This window comes from Spea bombifrons, chromosome 6, assembly GCF_027358695.1.
Source record: "Spea bombifrons isolate aSpeBom1 chromosome 6, aSpeBom1.2.pri, whole genome shotgun sequence".
In the NCBI taxonomy this organism is placed as follows: Eukaryota; Metazoa; Chordata; class Amphibia; order Anura; family Pelobatidae; genus Spea; species Spea bombifrons.
Window position 1 is genome coordinate 7,646,114 of NC_071092.1, and position 22,121 is coordinate 7,668,234.

General features: G+C 41.1%; 1 protein-coding gene across 1 annotated transcript; it reads right to left on the reverse strand.

Annotated features, from left to right (window-relative positions):
• Positions 1 to 806: 806 nt before the first annotated feature.
• Positions 807 to 14,790, reverse strand: ALDH1L1 (aldehyde dehydrogenase 1 family member L1). The gene is made up of 23 exons (XM_053469450.1): positions 14,610 to 14,790; positions 13,287 to 13,433; positions 12,711 to 12,945; positions 12,401 to 12,566; positions 11,746 to 11,847; positions 11,367 to 11,456; positions 10,882 to 11,019; positions 10,532 to 10,657; positions 10,146 to 10,237; positions 9,050 to 9,197; positions 8,478 to 8,597; positions 7,628 to 7,755; positions 6,867 to 7,017; positions 6,088 to 6,158; positions 5,721 to 5,826; positions 5,137 to 5,224; positions 4,692 to 4,785; positions 4,342 to 4,441; positions 4,094 to 4,192; positions 3,484 to 3,649; positions 2,748 to 2,853; positions 2,254 to 2,453; positions 807 to 1,523 (listed from the first exon to the last, which is right to left on the reverse strand). The coding sequence occupies exons 2-23, from the start codon at positions 13,411 to 13,413 to the stop codon at positions 1,468 to 1,470; spliced, it is 2,709 nt and encodes a 902-aa protein (XP_053325425.1). The 5' UTR covers positions 13,414 to 13,433; positions 14,610 to 14,790; the 3' UTR covers positions 807 to 1,467.
• Positions 14,791 to 22,121: the final 7,331 nt, after the last annotated feature.

Below are 22,121 nucleotides of genomic sequence, written 5' to 3' on the forward strand. Positions count from 1 at the left end.
AAAGAAGCTTAAATAGAAAATGAATTAAATTAATTATTCTTACAAATAGAGGTTAATAAACGTTACCTGGGTGATTTGGTGGGATTTTTTGGTGCTGTCCAGGGGAACGCAGGGTTCTGTAGCGATGTATGAATTATGAACGCGGGGTCTTCGGAGTGCCTGTGACAGTAACGAGACCGTACAGCTGCTGCTCTGCTGGGGCCACATTCTCGGCCGGCTTCAATTTCTGTCCGCTCAGCATTTTCTCAATTTCATGGGTAAGGCATGGCGTTGGGGGTGGGCGAGGGGCCGAGGGCTGCATCCCACCCCCCTGGGTATATATATATAGTTGGTTTCAAATACACAAAGCCGTCTGTCTGGTACTATATTACTGTTGTGTTATGGGCAATAGGTGTTATGGCAGTGACCCCTAGGTGTTATGGCTGTGGCCCTTGCCCAGTTTATTCCGTAATGGAATATAATATTGTCTATGCCGGTATGACCAAGGCTCAGGGGCCAAATAATTCACCCTCTGGATTAACACCTTGAGAACCTGCCCCACTTCATGGTGATTTCTCCACAATCTGCGTAAGAACGCTATGGCCCTGAGATCATGAATTAGAAAAATCAAACGAATAGGAGACAGAAATAAACAGACATTAAGGCGTAGCAATTATTTTACTCGATGCCGCTATACACGCAGCGAGACGCGGTGCGGAATAATTACACGCATAGATCACCCGCCATCACTTCTTTATGCAAAATGACCTTCAACCCAAAGGTTTTATGGAGCAAACCCCATCCGAAAAAAATAGATGAAAAAGGAAAACCGTTTAAATTTTTAATTGATCTCCCAACGACTCGGTGTTAATTTATCCCGAGCCGCCACGAGACCCTCACGCCAAGCTACGGCGTTAGAATGAAATGAAGAGGATGTCGCTCGATGGTGTAAAATAATTGGTCTTTAAACAAAATGCACAAATACAACAAATTACAGAGAGAAAAACCAATTACAACAGAAATCATAAATGCATCGCGGGTGAGAATCCGACTTGGAACGTCCTTCGGGTTAAAATCAAAGTGAACTTTTGAATGCAGAGTATTTTATTTTTTTTGCAGATGGGATATCTGTGATAGTAACATATAAAAAAAAAAACATCTAACATCTAAAAAAGGGACCTCTGAGGTCTTAAAGCTTATTTTGCAGTCTTCTTTTTGTGTCATTCGGGCTTAAATAATTATTTTCCAAACGGAATGGGTTAGGATATTGGGGCGCCCGGTCGGTACAGATGTGAGGGAATTGGGGGGTCCATAGGATTCCCTGGTATGAAAAGCAGCTGGAAGGATTTCCTTTCCTATTGCTGTGCAGTTTTTCTGTCGAACATCACTAGATTTATTTAAAGCACTCTTTTTATTATTAAGATGTATTTGTTACGAGGCTAGACTTTTCCATCTTGGTTTTTTGCATCCGGGATCCGTCGAGTGTCTCTAGTATTCGATGGTGACAGTCTTGGTCTTTAAATACTCATTAAGGGCTTCTTCACCTAAACCGCAAACAGAGAGCAAAGATCGGGTTATCCACGACTAACCTTTATACGCGACAGAAGGCATTTAAACGACAGGGGGCAATTCGTACACCTGGTTGACCCCAAATCTCAGGGTTTTTGCCCTAATCTCAGGGTAAAGGGGCAGATTCCCAGGGTCACACAGTATGGACCGAACTCCTTCCTATTCTACACCGCTGTGATCATATCCAAGATTCCCAATGGATGCGTTTGCTCTCAGGATGTTATGGTGGATACCCCTGCTTGAATGCAGGTGACACAATTAGGTGTATCTTTAAATCAAGGTTTTCGTTTGGTGAGCTGAAACATAAAATCTGCACAATGGGCTATTAAAGGGTTAATACCCCGAGAGTCTCAGGGTGACATTATTTAGAGAGTAGGCGACATGTTCTCAGGACGTATTAAACACGCTGGGCTTCATTATATGAGTGTTCAGGGTGTCCGCGTTCTGTTATTACATATTTAACACCGTTACGGCGGGGCCGGGTGTCTACTCACACTCAGCTGAGCTATGCGTTCGCAATCAGCGCCCCCTAGTGTCCGCTTCTCATTCTGTCACCCAAGTAAGCGAATTCTAATACAAGTCACGGAATATTCAATCGCATCCAACTTAAACCTCACATCCACCTTAAACGTGGGTACAGTCATACCTTCCTCTGGCTTTTGGGCGATGGGGAAGAGGTTACCCAACCCTCATACAAATTCTTACCCAAGTCCTTTCCAAATCCCGACTGCTTAAATCCCCCGAAGGGGGCCGCCACATCCGTCTTGTTGTAGGTATTGACGAAGACCGTCCCAGCCTGTAGCTTTTCGGTGACATACAGGGCTTTGCCGACGTCCTTGGTGAACACCCCAGATGCTAAACCAAATTCAGTGTTATTTGCTCGCTTCAGAACACCATCAATATCCCTGAAAAGGAAGATCATAGCGTCATTCCCATAAATTCACCAATATCACCACACCAGCTGTGGTCAGAACTGCTCTTTATGTATAAAAAGGTTATTTGGGTGGAAAAGTGCCTAAAGTTGGTCTATTTTTTTAAAATAAAAACAGATACATTTCAACTTATTTACTTGAAAATCACTTGTGCTGGTGGCGCCCAGTTTCCCCCAGTAACCTCCTCTTTTGTGCAACCATAACGAGATGTGTTAAAAAAAAAATGGTGGATGTGAAGCTCTACGAAACATGTAGACTTTTTCTTACCCATCTTCGAACTTGGATATAATCATAACGGGTCCAAATGACTCCTCTTTGGCGATGAACATCTCATCAGTAACATTTGTAAATACGGTCGGTTCAAAGAAAAACCCTGAAAAGCAATACACGGTTTTAACGAGAAGACAGTAACTGGTTCAGCTGCACCTTTCAAGGACAAGGAGGCTTGTCCACACAGTTCCTTGAAGACATAGAGGAACTGGTACTAAGCGTCCCAGGGGTTAAGCCTATCCACCGGTCCAGTAAACTATAGCTTCTCTGTGACTCTGTCCTCTTCTTTCATCAGGGGAGGACTGGCAACGTCTGGTCCTGAGGTCAGGTAAAGCCGGCCCGGGAGCTAGGATGTCTAGCATGCCAAGCATGGTTGGCATTAGCCAAAGTCAATTCTGGCCTTAAGTTTAAATACAACAAATCTGATGGCATTTAAGAGCAGTACATCCAGTCTGTCCATTTTACTACCTGCTGCATGACTCCATCCTTGGTCTTGTCTTATGTTCAGGAAAGCCTTGTGCCTGCCCCATGCTACAATTCCCTTATTAACTACCCCAGATATTACAGAACCTATTAAACTGGGGGGTCCAAGGTACTGATATGCGGTAAGATGCATATGTCGTGATATGTGAAATAGTATTTTGGGTCACATTAAAGTGATTCTCACGTTAACCCAAACAGAACCAAAAACTACAGATAAAAAAATCTAAATTATTCAGTTTCTGGTGCTTGCCTGGTCTCTGGACTTGCTTCCCTCCATACACCAGTGTGGCCCCCTCTTTTAATCCAGTTTGACAAAATTCAAGCAGTTTATCTAGGTGGGCTTTGTGGTTCTGTGGTCCATGATCTGTAGATCGGTCCAAGGGGTCTCCGATTTTCATCTTCTTTACTTCTTCAACCTGTAAGAGAGGGGAGCACATATATGTTTAATACGGATCACTTACACTGGAACATGGGTGGAACGTGTGTGCCATGGAGCTGTATTTCCATCATGTGATCCTGCGTGTTCCTTGGTGTGCTTTTCATATTTAAGGGGTACGGCAGTACTCGTTATCTTGAGAAGGTGAAGCTGTTTTCTGTTAATATTTACAGACACAAACACCTAATCCTATTGGGATATCTGGCTGGAGAAATCAGTGTCTATGGAAACTTGGTTGGAAAAAGGTTAATACTCTGCAGCACATGTATGTCTGTCTTAGTCCTCAGGGGCCACTGGAGTTGTATAATATGTTTATTTAACATGCTTTATATGCATCACTTAGCAATATGTCAAAAGTATCCAGGTGAAAGTAGAAAGGCCATGTAGTGTTTCAGTATTTTCAAGTTATTTATGGGGCACTCACCACTCTCTTCACAAACTCATCGTGGATTGATTCCTCAAGGAATAGGCGTCCAGCAGCAATGCAGTTTTCCCCCTTGTTAAAGAACACGGAACTCATTCCCTGAGAAAAAGCAGAATTAAGAGGACAAGGAATACGTGAAACCGAGACTTTGAACCAGAGAGATGCCTACCAGAACAAGACAAAGAACCTTGTGCCTATGGGTCGCAAGCACACGTATATATATAATATTATGGACATTGATTTCTCACCATGCGTACGGCTTTGTCCAGGTCACAGTCCTTAAAGATGATGAGAGGAGACTTCCCACCCAACTCCAGAGATACTTTCTTTACATTGCTTTGGGCGCAGCTAGAAGAGAAATCGATTCTTTATTCATTCTTTGTGTTCTTCACTGCCTTGGGGTCTGCTCACTAATTCATTTTGCATTGAGAGAGAGTCTATACAGCCACTACGCATACATAATATATATAAAATATAATATAATATATATAAAATATATAAAAATATTTCAATATGGAAACATACAGAAATCATTAGGATATTATTTTAGTTCTGGGGATATTCGGTGCTTTTTAATCTAAGATTACTCCTGTATCACCTTTTCATGATATGTTTTCCTATTCCAGTGGAACCGGTAAAACCAATTTTTCGCACGTCGGGATGCTCTGAAAGCCGCTGGCCAATGAGGGAGCCTGATCGAGAGACATAAGTAGGGTAAGGGTAGATCATTCATACTTTTCTTCATGATATTCCAATGACATCTAAACGCCTTATTCCGTGATAACATTTTTATTTAATCAAAATTTGCCCCTGTGGGTAGGATCCCAAAATCACTTTTGCTTTCATTCTTCCAATGCTAAAGATGGTTTATTTTGAGTAGTTCTACATAAAATATTTTTAATCCTTTAATCTGAATCACGGGTACCAAGGTTTATCAGGAGATTACTTAATTATGACCAATTAAACAATAAATACATCATTCGTATTTCCTTTTATAAAAACTGATTTCTCCCAAAACTTCATAATATTATGCCCCGACCTACCTGCTCCAGGAAGGATATTAATTACTCCTTTGGGTATTCCTGCTTTCAATGATAATTCAGCAAACTTGAGGGCAGTTAGCGGGGTCACCTGAAACAGAAGAATACCATTAACAATCTCTTCAAGCACCGCAGACCCAGTCAATACCATTAAAAAAACACACTATATGGCCATATATTACTTTGCCCATCATGGCGTCAAATTACCCCAAGTTTGGCGAGCCCTATCTAAATTTTGGGACTGTGCAGTGGGCTTGCCCTGCATTTTAACCCAATGAGACGCTCAAGCAACTTAAAGCCTTCTCCAGACACCATTAATTGCATGAGAGTCTGGTTGGGTTCAAATGGAAAGCCATTGATAGAGCTCCTTGGTAAGCAACATAGCCATGAAAAATTAGACAGGACTCGTTAAACTTTGACGTAATGGCGGACGAAGAAATATATGGCCATATAGTGTGACGGAATCCCCAGTATTTATGTAATAGGTGTTTTTTGAATGGGATTCACTGGGTATGCGCTGAATTATTGCTTTGAATAATTATACTGAGTTGGAAATGAATTGCAGGCACTGTCACTCCTCTTCTTACCTGCGCCGGTTTCAGTACCACTGTGTTCCCTGCCGCAAGACAAGCAGCTGCTTTCCACGCCAACATCATGAGTGGGTAGTTCCAGGGAATGATAATTCCACAAACTCTGTGATGAATGGGCAGGTACATTATTATTCATCAGGCATCTGTTCTGTTACAAGAATCATGTACTTTGCAGGACATTGGGAGAACTAAAACCATCACACAGAGCGATAGCTTTTACTATTTAAAAAATTGCTATATAAGACCCCAAAACGTCAGCACAATTTACAGATAATTTTACGCTCTTTGGGTTTAAGTCCTGTTTTCATAAGGTCCTCTTAGAACATGTCCATGCAATGCACGAGAGTCCATACAAATGACTCACCCGATGGGTTCTTTCTTGGTAAATGTCAGATTGCGATTGGGACGGGCCTGATTGATTGGAATAGTAGAGCCCTGCAAAATGTATATAAACTCGCTTGTTATGTTCTAAGTGTTAATCCAACTGGATGCTACAAAAACTTCAATAACTGTTGAAGATGAACACCCCCCCCCGACAAATTTACAAGGATATAAACCCGCTTCAAAAATCCTAAAATGTTTTTCCATGCAAAGAATTTTTTATTTCACATCGATCTCCCTTTCAAGAATAAATATATTAAATTCTTCATCTTAAAATATGTCCGGCAAGATTCTGGAAACAACAAGATACCGCCTCTTGGACACAAAAACACAGATAGAACACCATGATTCAGAGAAATATTTTTACATAAATAACTATCCGGCTGGCTCAATACTATTATAAAAATAAACAATAAAAAAAAATGTGAACTGTTCCCCGGAACAATGACAGTACAATTTAATGCTAATTTCCTTTTAACCCCTTAATGACAAAGTACATGTACGGGCTCAAAATGCATTGTTTTCAATGGGTTTAGGGACCGCCCATTGTCCTTAAGGGGTTAAAAGTAGGAACATCTAAAAAAGTGAAGTCCCCTTGACCTTCATAAATGTACATCTTGATCAGGGGTGCTTCATTGAATCATCTCTTCCATTGCTGGGATTATTGAACCGCAGCTAATTTAATGGATTAGAAAATTATAAAGAACCGTCAAAAAAGAGCTTCGTTTTTGGTAGGATTTGGGGGGGTATTAGGCAACACACCTGGATTTTATCGCACCAGCCTGCAAAGTATCGGAACGTCTGGATGGACATCCCTACGTGGGTCTTCAAAGCCAATGTATAGACAGCCCCTGAGTCTATGGATTCAATGGTAGCCAGTTCATCCTGGTGCTGCTCCATAAGGTCCGCCAGTCTAGAACACAGAATCAGGGTTTGGGCCAACGGTAGACTCTCCTACAGGGTAATTCCACTTTTACCTCGCTTGCTGTATTAGAAATATTTTTATTTGTGGAACGCCAAGTCAACAATAGAATGTAAGGGACATTTCACCAAATAATAAAAATATAGCCTTATGTCACCTCTTACAGTAATCACAGCTAATGATATTGTTTATTTAGTAGTAATATAGCATTACAACAACTAAAAATTGACATGAAAATAACCAATATAAAGAGGTACACTAGGGGGTAAGCCTCAAAAGACAAAATTAATATAAAAGACTAAACAGAAATAATAAAAATAACTTTTTACAATCTTAAATTCCCCTCTCCGGGTAAATTGAGGTATGAATAAAAGTTAAGTTTTATATAGAGATCTCACATGTTTAATTTTTCATATTACTTAAAAAAATAGAAATAAAACACAATTATTTAGAAGTATTTTCATTTAAGTATTCACCTCCAAATTATAAAGTACTAAGGTATATTTTATTACAGGGGTAGCTGATAAACGGTTATTATTGTTACCTATGTGTACATAGCTTCACGCAGTGCACACTGCCCAAGACACAATACACATCTTACCGGTATAGCAGGCGGCCCCGATCCCTTGGGTTCATTCTTCCCCATTCTCCATTTTCAAAGGCTTCCTTGGCTGCTTCAACGGCTTTGTCTATATCGGAAACCTGAGCCAACGAAACCTTACAGATGGCCTAGAAGAAAAAGATCAGTAGAGTAAACCCCCCATAGTCAACGCTTCTCGATGTCTTTAATCCACTTTCCAGAGTTTGACTATTTTCATATTTACATGTAAAATTCTAAATGGGAATACCGAATATATTCATTGCCTATGGTTAATCACTAATCACATAGAGGCTATGGTCCCATTGCTCCTGAATTTAGCCAAATGGAGTCCATAGTGACTTTTTAACTGGCTACAGTCAATTTCAAAGTAAGAGATCTGTGTTTGTTCTTCTCTAGAAGATTTTACACTCAGCTGGGTCTCTCGTTCCATTGGACTTAGAACTGTTAAGTTCCACCTTTTGTGAGCATTCCACAATAAAAACTTCTTATGGGTAGAAGCCAACTCATCCTTTTTTGAGAGCACCTAAAGGTTATTTGGGTGCCATATAAAATCCCTTGATTGTTATAATTTAACTGCTGTTGGTTGAACAAATCTGGGGCAAAACCCCCAAAAACACATTTAAGTTACCGTATGAACAATAACAAAAATATAGAGACAAGGACTCCTGGGCACCAAAAAATGTCATGGACCTTTCAGCCATGGGGCATTATATTAGATTTCCAATGCCACTCATTTCCTAAAAGCCACATTCTAACTGGACATCTTCTTGGCTATTGAAGTCTACTATTCCTAGTTGGGGATACATTGTCTATCGTACAAAAACCTGTTTTGATTCATGGCAACACTTACTGTACCATCCGTAGGATTAATGGTCTCATATGTTTTTCCACCTTCTGCATCTATGAATTTGCCGTTGACGAACAGCTGATGGGGCATTCTGATCGTCATATTGTTGAGTCCCATCTCCACCTAACACATAAAAAGCATTTTTTCTAGATGGAAGAAATAATACCATTGTACTTGTAAACCCTTTTGTGACAGAAACTGCTTGTTGTGTCTTGAAAATGATCAAGGTCTGTTTATAACCAGAGGAAACAAAGTAAAACCATCTAAACGATTTCTATAGATACCAACCTTAAATTGCAAATATTTTTCATTATATTTTATATTGAGATCTTTCATACAATTATTTCAACAATTAAAAAAATATATTTTATGTTAATAAGTAAAACACTACAAATGTTTCTTCTGCATGTGGCAAAAATCTCAATAAGGTCCTATGCCACCTCCTATATTCCCATGTCTCTGATACCTTCCCAGAGGGTTGGTGTCAGAAGTCCAAACCCACATGTCTATTGTGAAGGAGTAGAAGATGCACCCAAAAACAGTCTCACTCCACTAATCAGTTTACCGGAACTTACATAATCTATAATGATCTCTTCTTCTTTGTCCTCTCCTCTCAAGCGCCGAATTAGCATCTGTATGAATTCCTCAAATTTGGTAGCCATGTAGACATCTTCGTTCTGTAGTTGCAATCCATCACATTTGAGCTTCACTTCTTCAACCAGTCTGAAACAAGCATTTCAATTCTCACACCGCATCACTGAACATACAATTAAAGTAGAGTTTCTGGAGTATTTTTTGGCATTGTGCTACGTGAGTAACTAGTTACATGGACTGTTTATCTTCTAAAGTATAGATTTGGTTCCTTGTATCCATTATTCCTATATATTACTTTGTCTGTTTATTGGATACTGCCATAAAATGCTTTCATGTATTATATGTTTCCATTCCCTCTGATCCTACCCCATTGTTATGTTGTGTGGCAAAGTTAGAGAGGCTTTGTATGTCAGTAGCAGGTTGGAGCGCTCTCTATTCCCAGCATGAAGGGGTTAATAGATGGAAGTCAGCCCTTTCAAGTGAATTAAGTTAACCTGTACTGTAATGTTTTAAGGTCAGCCTTTGGAGGCATTAACAGGGAGAGAGGCGGTTAAGCCTGAGGCCCCAAGACGCTGAGGAAAAGGTACTGTTTAAAATGCCTGTATGTTTAACTTGCTGTGGGCAGTTGGTTGGTTAGGGAATATTTTGTGTAGATAGTCTCCAAGATGGAGTAGGGTTTGTTTTGTTTATTTATCACTGTGAAACACAGCACTGTGTACCTTAACCCCTTCAATACTAGGGCTTTTTGCTACCTCAAGTCCCAGAGCAATTTTGCCATTTTTGGTCTGTAAAAACCTTTCCGGGTGACGTCAGCAGTGACGCAACCCAGAAGGGACAGCCTTCTGCAAGAAGGGCGGGACGTACTGGTACGTCCATATGGGGTTATTGGGATGCGTTTTTTGGACGTAACGGTACGTCCATAGGAAACTGAAGGGGTTAAAGAAAAGCCACAATAAACCACGTTATACTTTTATTCTGACGTTTCTTGTGAAGAACCAGGCTACGCTGCCACAGTTGATACATTGTAAAGATTGCAAGCTCTTGTATCAATCTCAGATTTTTACAAGCAGGACTCACCTCACAACATCCATGGAAGCTGCTCCAGCTTTGAAGAAGTCAGTAGAGTCTTCAACCTCAGAGACATTTGTAAGGATCCGTGCCCACACAGCCTGTCACGTGAAGAAAAAGAGTAGGGTGATCACATATCCCAGACTTTTCAAAGAACTTAATTTTGGGACCTCACTCATGAGAGAGAGAGAGAGAGAGGTCTTTCTAACTGGAACTCTACTCTGCCTTTTATTAACATTATTTAATTAACGTTCCACAAACCCATCCTAGGTTTTTTTTTAGCTTTAATTTGCTTTGGAACAGCAGCATCTTTATCAACCCAGAAAAGATAACCAAAGACCAACGTTGAAGAAGAAGACCTTTCAGAAACTATCAATCATTCAGTGCCCTCTCACCCGTAATTCTTTAGAAAGAGCCTGTTCCTCATCTGTGAGCTGCAGGGTGGTACTGTCAGAAGATTTGAAGTACTGAGAGGCCGGGATCATCTTTCCGTCTTCAAACTGGATATTTTTCACTGTGAGCTTTGGAACATCAAATAAATATCATAACTAATTGTACTTAATTTATATCGCCTTCCCATAAAAAAAAAAAAAAAAATAGTTTTGCCATAAACTTACGTTTCCCAACCTTGCTTTAGAAGGTATAATATGTGTGAAACTCAACTTCACGTGGAAGGACAGACAGACTGTGAGACGATTAACGTGCCGTATTCTGAAGAACACAATTCACTAAACAAACCACTCACCGTTTTGCCATCATTCCCAAAGAGTACGAGCCCACTTTTAGTGACCAGAGCAGGCTTAGATGCGCCAGGAATATCTAGTGGAGCTCCTTCTGGAACTAAGCCGTTATTTGTAAAAGTGGAACCAAAAAATGTCACGTTCTGTACAAAGGGATGGAGTAAAAAGACTTATTAACTATTATTCACTGTAATAGTGCAAATATGTTGCATGAAAACACAGAAAATGTGCTTTAAAAGCATTATAAAAAGAAAGGTGGCATTTGCCAAATTTAAAAGGACAACTTTTGATTCATGTACAACTTATTCACGTTAAAGCCGTACAGTAGCAATCAGATGTAAAAAGATTATTCCAAAAATATGAAACCCTTGAATTGGGGCAATTAATTTCTTTTGCTTTTTAACATGCATACGTCAATCTCTGTAGAAATGTATCAACGAGGACAACATTTTCATTAAAAGACAGCCCTAGACATGATTGAGATACTGACCATCCCATCAATCTCTGCCCAAGCTCCAGGCACTTTGTCATTCCCTCTGATAAAATTGTGTATTTCTTCCGCCGATTGATCCCAATTAATCTGCTCATAAAGAAAAAACAGCACAACCAAAACAAAAAAAAAGCTGATTCAACACAAATAAGTACAGTACGTACATCTTTCCATGTGAAACGAGGAGTGGGTTCTGCATTGGGGTAGTGGGCCTGGGTAGGTTTTTGGAGTGACCTAGAACCAGGTACATGGGCTGCCACTTTGACCATAAATAGGGTACCTATATCTCCTTCAACATCAGAAATTAAAAATGTATACAAAACAACTGTGACATGTCTTGTGAAAGGAGAGGATTCATTATGAGTGTCCCAAAGTTCACCTTGGCATTCTCTTTCTTCTGGATTGGGTCATAGGTGGCTCCTTCCTTGGGCTGAGGGATTTTTGGAGCGGTACCTTGGGCAATGAGCTTTACAGCCTCCACCTAGAATTAACACAAATAAACATTTTATGTGACGGACTCTATGGGTATTCATATAGGGCATCGTATGACAACAGACCCACGAAAAGAAGAGACCATGGGAATTGTATTTGAGACCTTTCCAGAAAGAGAGCTGTGGATCATGTGACTCCTTTACTTACAGGTTCCATGTACATATCATCTTGTTGTATAAATAGATAATAATATTAAAATATTTCTCAGGCAAGTATATTGTAGTAACTTTGATGTATTGGTATATTTCATAATATGTTTATATGATTATCTAGGCTTGAGTGTCTCTCTAGCTCTGATAATATGTCTCCAGCTCTGTGAGTTGTACTTTATTTCATAGACAGTTAGCAGTCTTAGTATAAAGAGGTCAACCTGCCTATATACAAAGTGATTGTTACAATTACACAACTAATGTTACTATTGTGCATAAAGTACAACGCTCACATATCTAAAGTTCTTCAGACGCAGGTGAGAAGGAATGGGAGTTTGTCTACAGCTATTTTATGTATTTATTTATTGTAGTAATGAAAATCTGAAGACTCACCATGCCTTTCACACCCTCGGGAAAGAGGAATCTGTTGTACAAAGAGTTGACAGTGTCGTCAGAAAGGACTTCACACTCCCTCTGTAGCAGAATGTCCCCAGTGTCCAATCCATCATCAGCCCAGAATATGGTGAAGCCCCCAATCTTGTCCCCTTGTATCAGAGTCCTGAAAGTCATATTGTTTTATAGAAAGAAAAACAAGCACAAATTGATCTTGATTTTTTTGGCTATCCCATTTGGATGTTCTTTGTTTGGTGGCGTGTGTTAGGAGACCTCCATTAATTTTCCGTAACACAGCAGTACCACTTACCAGTTAATTGCTGAAGCTCCTCTGTGCCGTGGTAGGATGGAAGGATGATAGATGATGGAACCATGTTTGGGCCAATCAATAACTTCCATAGGAATGAACTGGGAGCAAAATGGAAGCACGTTCAACTCTGCATTCAATGCCTTGTATGTTTCCACCACTTCGGGGATAGCCTGACCCTTTACCCTCCAGCGAGTGAACTTAAACACAGGAACTCCATCCTTCTCTGCTTCTATAGCTGTTAAAAGTAAATCAGGGCTGAATGAGACTATAGTTATCTGATCTGAGACAAAAAGCATGATTATCTCGAAATATTCAGGTTCTTACTCTTCCAGCTATCACTGGAAAAGCCACTTGCTTTCTCACAGATTGAAAAAGTCATCAGTGATGTCATACCACCAGAATTTTGTTTCCCAAGAGGATGTCTACTGAACCCTATGACATTCAGAAGCTACCATTAATCTTGGCCTATGTATCCACTTGTCTGTTTCTGAGAGTTCTAAATTCAATTTGGTAGTATTGGTGAAAACATGTCCTTAAATCACAACGAAAGTATGCAAGTTCAATAATAAAACCCACCCAGGGGATCTGGTTTGCCATTTTTATCAGGTATGGTGAACACGCCAACCACCTGGTGTCCCTCCTTCAGAAGCTCCTTGTAAACTTCTCTGCCAAACAGACTCTGTCCAATCACTGCTATTTTCATGTTTCTCCGGCTGGCAGGACCTAAACTATGCAAGGAAACAATACACATATTACACATGGTGGTCTTAATGTTAGGAGTGATTAAAACATATCTGGAGTAGAATACGCCTTATAGAAAGAAAAAAAGGTCGACTCGGAATTGGTGAAAAATTGGAAAACCTTTGCGCTCTCTATAATATAGTAACGAACCTCTGTCTGTGCGTGAAACGGAATATAATTATACAGAATGCCCACAACCTTTCCATGAGCGTCCCTTTAATGTTGATTTATGACGGACTAATGAAGACGCCCTGAAAGAGTTCGTTGCTAAGATACTGGAATTCCAACATTTACGATATCTGCGTAGCGAGCAATAAATGTTGGAAGTGCTGTCCCATAACTTGTATTCTTCCTACCACTGTCCATGATACTTTTCCACTGGTGACTGGGACACTGGGAGAATAATCATATACCTATTAAATATCCCTCTTTAGGAGTAAATTATCTCTCTTTGAAGCCCAGATCCATTGTGAACATTTTTCCTCCCTCTTTTCTAGGAGCTCGGAATGTTTGAGGGGATCGCAGGGTTCTACTGCCCTAAAAGCCCCCAATAATGTGTATAGAAACAGCAGGAAATGTATTTATAAATTAAATTGTGTGAATAAAATCCATTCTTCTTCTAAAAGATATTACCTTTGATACATAAATAACAATCGATAAGTCTCGGTAAAGACCTGCCTCCTAGCCAAGCCTCCCAACACACCCCTAACCATGACCATTCAAAATGTTGAGAAATAAGCAAATATGATAACTTTGTATTATATATTAATTTGGGGAGCTGAACTAATTCATAGTAAAATACACTTTTAATGCAGTATACCGGTCGAACCCTAACATCTAAATCTGAAATGTACCAGCTTCAATGACTAATAGAAAATACACGTCTTATCGACCCTGATCTCATGTCCACGCTGATGACTTGCACTGCATTGGTTAATATAAAAATAGAAAATACAATAAAATATTATAGAACTTTGAGAAATTACAGTATTTTTCTATCTATTTCATGCACTGTGTTTGTCGCTGCAGGTGATATGGCGACGTTCCTGGAAAATAAAGTAACAAAGTTTCCAATTTTCCATTACCAGATCTGATTAAAAGGCATTTTATGGGGAAAAAAAGGGAGATAAAATGATTACGTCTGGATTTAGTACTCACCTGGATAGGAGGTGAGCTCTCCGGTGTGCAGGGCACTGAATCCCTGAGTGTAAAGGGTAATTAGAGTTATTCTTTGTACTGCCGGAGGTGGGTGAGGCAGGCAGGAGGAGTCACAGGGGGTAAAAATGCCAGATTTCAATCTACTTGTGTGACCCACAGTGCTGTTTCATGCAAGGGTCAAGGCAGTGAATGCGGCTGGTATGTAAGCAGAAGGTATAGGGTTAATTTACTGACTTATCGTAGCACCTAAAGCATGCAATAAGCTGCAAAACAAAAGTACCTTGACTTGTAAGTAATTCCTGTACATTGATAAACATGCTTGTATTTTCTGCTGATATCATCCCTGTTTTCTACCAAAAGACTGATAAAAAAAGCTCCTTAGTCTTAAAGGGAAACTGTCACCTTCGCAGACTTTAACAATAGGGTGATGCACTGGCTCCTTTAACTCGGGGTGCTTATAAGAAACATATGGCACTCACATTATATATATTTTTTATAAGTATCTTATTGGGTAATTGTTTTGAACATATTTAAACGGTGGCAAAATTAGCATATTTTATCAATGTTTTGAGGCTGTCTGAGCCAATCAACAACAATCAGCAACTTAACAACAGAAAAGAGATAGTTTAATGGGTAGACAGGACATAACAAGTAGTAAATAATATAACAATTCGACTTACAGAAACAAGAGGCGATGAGGGCCCGGCTCAAACGATCTTAGAATGTAGAAGGAGTTGGGGTGCATTACACAAGAGGTAGAGGTGCCACTGATAGGGATAGACCGGCCACACTAGTATTGTCTGAAGGCAGGTGAGGGACTAGGAAGTTTGAGCTAAAGGAATATGGGAGGACGGGCAATAGGGCGTAATTTCATAGGTGTCCTTAAAAAAGTGGGTCTTGAGGGGGGGCAGGGGGGAAGAAGGATAGTCCAGAGGAGGGCATTCCTGAGGATAGGGGCAGCTCTTGAGAAATCTTGCAAGCGTCCATGAGAGGTAGAGATCACAGGAGAGGACAAACAGAGATCATCGGATGAGCGGAGAGACCGGTGTGGAGTGTATTTAGAGATGAGTGAGGAGATGTATGTAAGGGAACCGCTATAAACGGCTTTGAAAGTTAGAGTGAGGATTTTGAAATGAATCCGGAAGCCCAAGGACAGCCAGTGAGGAGACTGACAGAGGGGAGAGGTGATCTGATGGGTAAAGTGATGGGTGAGATAAGTCTGGCAGCAGCATTCATAGAGGATTGTAGAGGGGCAAGATGGGTATGAGGGAGACCGGCTAATATCGGGAGATATTGAGGGCATGAACAAGAGCCTTAGTGGTATTTTGTGTTAGGAAGGGATGGATGGGGGCAATGTTTTTTAAGATGGAGACAGCTGATTTTTGAGACAGACTGGATGTGGGGGGTGAATGAGAGGTCAAGGGTGACACAGAGGCAGCGGGCGTGAGGAGACGGGGAGATGATTGGCATTAAGGGAGACTAATGAGGGAATGTTAGCATTGGATGGAGGGGAGATAAGATGTTCGGTTTTGGAGAGTTGTAGGAATCGTGGAGACATCCAGTTAGAGACAGAGGCGAGGCAGTTAGTTACACCATATAAGACAGAGGGAGAGAGATCAGGAGAGGACAGGGAGATCTGGCTGTCATCGGCATACAGGTGGTATTGAAAGTCAGAGTTTGAGATTAGTTTGCCAAGTGACCTCACGTTATAAACTCCTGCCAGTTTTGCAAAAAATAACCCAATCTATGAGCGCTAAAAAAACACTCAGAACCCAGCACATCGAGGGGCGTTGCTATAAGACCACCGGCTATAATAATACCACAGGTTTAAATGACACAAGACCCCGTGGAGTTAAAACGCTGGGCTGTGGACATACATTGTGTATTAAATATTTGCTTCCAAATTGACAGAGAACCCTCAAGGTTTGCCAATGATTATCAAAAGGTTTACTGTAGGGCAAAGGGGCAGATTGTCAGGCTGGAGTTAACTCCTTCATATTCTTATGTCTTTGTTAAAACTGAAATCCCTGCTTGAATAAAGGTGACAATTCAAAATAGCTTCAGCTCGTGATGGAAGAAGCATATTGGGTGCCACCATTAGCAAGTCACTACTAGAATCTTTGTGATTGACTATTAGAGGAGTAACATTTTTGCCAACTCACTCAGGAAGCTCTCAGATATTTCCATAGATCATAGTAGATTTCTTAGGTGCTGAAAAGATATTTTTGGGCTCAGACTGCCCTAATTTATCCTTAATCACAACTAACTCTCCAAAAGAACCATATACGTTGCTCCATAGAGCCCTTAAACAGCCATGGTGTGGCCCTTGTCCATTGAGAATAATTTATAACGTTCCAATCCTGGGGCCCTAATTTGATACCCCAGTTAGGGCCAGATGGAAAAGTGTTACAATGATAATGTGAAAGTTTTACAATGATAATATAGTAATCCGCGCCATATCTGGATTTAGCCCAACCGGTTTGGCAGTACAGTTTTAATACAGCAGTTACTTATTGACAGGTGTAGTGAGAGCCACGAGGTCATCCCTCGCCTTATCTACAGTCAATGTTTCCCTTGCCGTACACGCTGGTGGGTATTACCGAGCAGCGCGCAGCTGTTCAAGGACCTTCTATGTATGAAGACTGAAAGTTCACACTGTAAGCCTGCGGCTCTGGTTTTGTTCCATCGGAATAATTCACGTTTGCAGCTTTCTAAGACCGCTGCGTTTTACTTTCTCGTTTTCTGTGATTCATTTTTCAGGACGGAAATACAGCATTAGAAACATCATTCCTAGTGCTATTGCATGTCCAAGTACTTTCCAGAAATAATTATTAAATCATGTCAGATTTTGCTGGGAATGCTTAATTGTCATGTGACACAAAATAAGGCGCTGATAGGTTGTTTCAAATAATCTGGTATTTGCTTAACTAGCGTGTATGTAATCAATGATTTGTCTAACTTGAAAACACCACCTTTAAGACCTTTACCAAAATGCCCTTTATTGGCCCATAGTTGGTGATCAAAAAGTACCCCTTAAAGCTCTGTACTTTGGACTCCCAAGGCCCAGACTGGCCATTTGGCACAATGGGCAAATCCCTAGTGGGCCACTGGGCAACATTGCTCTAAATGCACATGACCTGCCCATCCAGGGGCAGAGAGGGTGGTGCAGTGTGCGACCCCCGGCTGGATATGCCCGGCCAACGCTACGTTGGCGTGAAAGCGTAACATGTGGCCCGTCATATCCAGCCGTCATTTGGCGGCTGCAGTCTTTAAAGTGCCGGTTCGTCATTCTCAGTCCCACCCTGTACACTGCCAGCTCTGTCTTTGGTCCAGGGGCAAATTGGGCCGGAGTGGAGGTATTTCAACAGAAGCTGCCACATTGAAGCAGAAATCACGCCAATGCACACTAGCATATAGAAGCAACATAGTGACTGGGCTGTGACACCACATGCTGGTTAAAAAGGAATACAACAACAATTGTAATGGAGCCGTTCTAACTCTTCGTACAGCCCGTTCAATGTCGCAGAGTGTTTGCCGGGAATACCACCGCGTTCTACAGCCCTACGGTAATGTCTAGAGAAGGGTCAGAAAGTTGGTTACCGGTATATCAATGTAGATTGTGCCTTAGTCAAGTAAACAGTACAAAGAGTAGTATCTCTAGAATACATCTATCCAACTCCCACTACATCCATCCACCACGTGTCTCTCTTTGGCTATTTGAAAGGCTATGAGATATCTGCATACCTGGGGACTTTCTTATTCTGGACAAAATAAACTCTTTAATAGTACATTGTGGACATTGTGTTAATGTGTTAAGCAAATAGCTCTAATGCCAGTCCTTATGGAAACCTTGGCTTGTCATTATTTTAAGATTCACTTAATTTGGGTCACCTGGATTCAAGTAGGGATACTCTCCAGGTTTGACCCGGAGAACTCCAGGAGAAGCACCATTTCTCCAGTTCTCCGGGTCAACACCCAAAACCTCCAGTTCGTGGGAACGGGGTCTTGACATGCCCCACTGTCTGCAGGAACACGGACTGACATCAGCGGGTAATGCCCCCAACATCAGTGGGCAGTTCTGGCCACGTCTCCCGAGGGTAGGCTCTGAGTGGCCGGAGCCCAGATGTTCCCAAAACACCAATCAGGAGCCTTAGATATGATCCTGGCAGTGTAGATAGCAAGGCCTCAGCTCCAGGCTCTGTGACCCTGAGATTGGGGCAAAAACCCTGAAATTCATGGTCACACCCTGAGAGTTCCTGGCTATGGATATTTGCCTGTCATTAATGGGTTAACCCGGTCCAAAGGAACCAGCTGCTCTCAAATTAAGGCAGCTGAGGGCAGGTTTGAGGGAGACACTCATTTTCTTAGTGTAGTTGTAGACCTTTCGTAAGGCACGGCTTCAGCGTGAGTACAGCTTGGTTGTATCGGTAAGGCCCCTGCTGCTATTTTTGCAGACTTTTTGATTTGAAGTCATTGTTTTACTGTTGATCGGTTTAATGGACTGGTGTATTAATAATCAGGAAGAAACTGTTACAAAGTCTCAAAGAAATAGCCGTTCAGTGTGTTTGTCTCTGCTGTAGAACCAGGTTATACTAGAAGGAGCCACATTGTACCAAATGCCCCTATGTTCTTATGTAGATTATGTATATCTGTCCTAGGATTATCATATATGAGTCTCTTTAGCTGAATTATCTGATGCCGTATGCTGTGGTGTGTGGCCTTTCCCAAACATCTCCATACTTCTGGCTTCAACATTGAGGCTGCTCGCCGGATAAGCTTACTGGGACGTTGGTTGACTTTCCACCTGGTCGGACAATTCTTGGAAACCCCGTGCGGCGTTCCTAGAACTGTACCCGGGGACGTGCAAAGTGTTTGTTGAAGGACGCAGGTGCTTTTACAAGGCTTCTGGAACCATGAGGTGTCTAGGAGGCACTTACTGAGTTCTGCCCACCACAAAGTCTATTGCTGCCTACCCGTGAGTGTCTTGCTATAGCCAATAAATAAGAAGCATTGCGATTATTTTGAACGCTCGAACATTAAAATCAATGCAATGCTAATTCAATTTTGTCCAGTAGAGGGCAGTAATGTAGCACGCATTAGATCCCCTATTTACTTTCCCCCCCCTCTTTTTATTGCCTGGATTCTATGTTCTACAGGTGCTGGTATTGGCATTAACCCCTTTGAGTGCCACATGGTTTTAAAACATATTGGGGAGGGTTGTATATAAAGATGTCACATTTACAGAAAATGGTAAAAAGTGTCAATATTGTGAGGTTTCAGCAATTTATTAAGCACTTTGTGGCTGATTTGCCTTGTTTGCATCACACGCACTAAAATCTGTGTCTGATAATGAAAAGGACGCAAACGCCTGTCTTGTATAAAATGACACTTCCTATTTAGAAATATTCTGCATTTTTTTTTTATTTTTTTGGCTTTAAAAGAACCCTAACTAAATTAACCGCTACACGCTAAATGTCTAGAGAGGCTGTTCTGTTTGTTTTGTATTATACATATCTTTTTATATCGTAGTCTGTTTATCTATCTTTATACATACCCCTCACTAATTTATAATGGGTTAAAAGCTCTAGATGCAATACATTGTCACCAACTGGTTAAAAATATTAACATTGTAGGAGAATTCCGATGCAGACCTTCCTGCGTATATAAAACGTAAACAGATTCCCATATAAATCCAGAATTTACAGCTTGTATGTGTTACGGTTTCTGTATGCTGTATTAGTGCCTATAAACACTTAAACTGAAAGGGAGGGACATTGCGTCAACGGTTGTACCTGTTAATTAATAGTTAATACTTCTGAGATTTATTTTACTTTGCGTTGAGAAAATATAATTTGTGTCTTGAGGTTAGTGTGTTTGTTGCTTAAGTACATTTTATGGGTTAATTGAAATGTATTCAGGACCAGGGATAGGGAACTCTTTGCATGGCTGCCAGGGCATGATGGGATTTGTAATCCAGAGGAATTGGAGTGCAGAGGGTTGCCAGTTCAGCGTTGGCCAGTTGCCCCCCCCCCTCCGATATATGTAATATGGTCATTTAATACGATGCCGGCTGAACTATTTCCCCAAGCCTTTCTTCGCTTGTGTCTGTCGTTGCAGCTGATTGTCCGACTGTTACGTTTTGTTATCAGCTGCCCGTTCTGTTAATCTGAGGACGTAAGGCATGCTGGGTCATGCTTCCAGGATTATTTTGGGAGACCCTCTCCAGATTAGCGTGAGAGGACACCAGGTTCCAGAACATTTCTAGGAATTGAACGGACTCGCTGGTGCCGGTCACCTGGCTGAAACGGTTCCAGTGCCAACAAAATAAAACGATGTCTCATGTTTACCGGTTCACGAGGATGCAAACTGGTGTCACAACTGCCAAATAAAAAATAATCCTTCAACCTTCTATTAAAGGGGCAGTATGGGCATTTCCCTCTCATTAGAGACGTTTCTGCCCCCTTTCCGTCTTCATACTGTTTGTATAAGGGGCTGAAACCCGTTGGCTTCCTTGTAACCATACCATAAGCACCTGGTACTTGTGGCCCTTGGGCTGTCCTGTGAACCCTGCCATAAGGGGAAATGCCCTGGGGCTGTGTACCAACTTCTACCCCTTGGGGAATCATGATGCCAGGGGGTAAGCGGAACTTAGGAGGTAGTTATGCTAACCGGCAGCCCTAATGTTTGTAATTGGGACCGCCGGATTGTGGTCGTGAGTCCCGCTGCCCCGCCGAGCTCTACTTCTGTCCCAAAAACCAACACAGAGGTAGGGCTCGGTGGGACAGCGTGGCAAAATCTAGACTGTCCTGTGCAAAGCGGGACAGTTGGGAGGCATGGGGTTGCCTACTTGTTACTGAAACTAAGTGGGAAAAAACCATATAAGATCAGATGTCTGTAAGTAACCGTTTAAACGCCAGTTGGTTCCTTCTGTCACAGCCGCGGTAAAACAACTATCATTCATATCACCGATCGTGAGATTTAAACGTCTGCATCTTAAAAATGTATTTTTAATGCCCCGGTGCTCTTTAGATTAATCGTGATAAACATTTTAACTCATTGACTGCCAGGAGCTTTGTAATACATTCCCTGTATTCAAACATCAAAGTACATGATGCGGTCCCTTTGACAACAGGCGTTTCTTGAGGGTCTCAGCTACACAGAAGAGAACATAATACTTAAAATAATAATTTTCAGATTTTGTTTCTCAAAGATATTAATGAGGTCCTAAAAATAAGGCGCTATCCTGGCTTTTGAAGGCTAAGGGTGATATTACGCCAGAATATATTCCCAGTGTGCGACTCTCAACTCAGGAGGAAAGAACACAATGAAACTTATCCCAAAACCCTGTAATATATGGCATGTTTACAATATTGTGTATGTGTGTGTGTGTGTGTGTATATATATATATATATATGTATATATGTATATGTATGACCAACAATAGATCTGTATCAGCTGACCACCCCTGCTGGTCTCAATGATCTATAAATTGAATTGTAGAACTTTGTGTAT

What these genes read in the sequence shown, in the direction of transcription:
- ALDH1L1 (XM_053469450.1), bottom strand. Translation starts at nt 13,413, where the DNA reads ATGAAAATAGCAGTGATTGGACAGAGTCTGTTTGGCAGAGAAGTTTAC. An exon ending in AAGAGATCATTATAGATTAT is followed by an intron (nt 8,598 to 9,049) that starts GTAAGTTCCGGT and finishes TTTATGTGTTAG; the next exon opens with GTGGAGATGGGACTCAACAA. An exon ending in GAAGCAAGTCCAGAGACCAG is followed by an intron (nt 2,854 to 3,483) that starts GCAAGCACCAGA and finishes ATTGCTTTTCAG; the next exon opens with GGTTTTTCTTTGAACCGACC.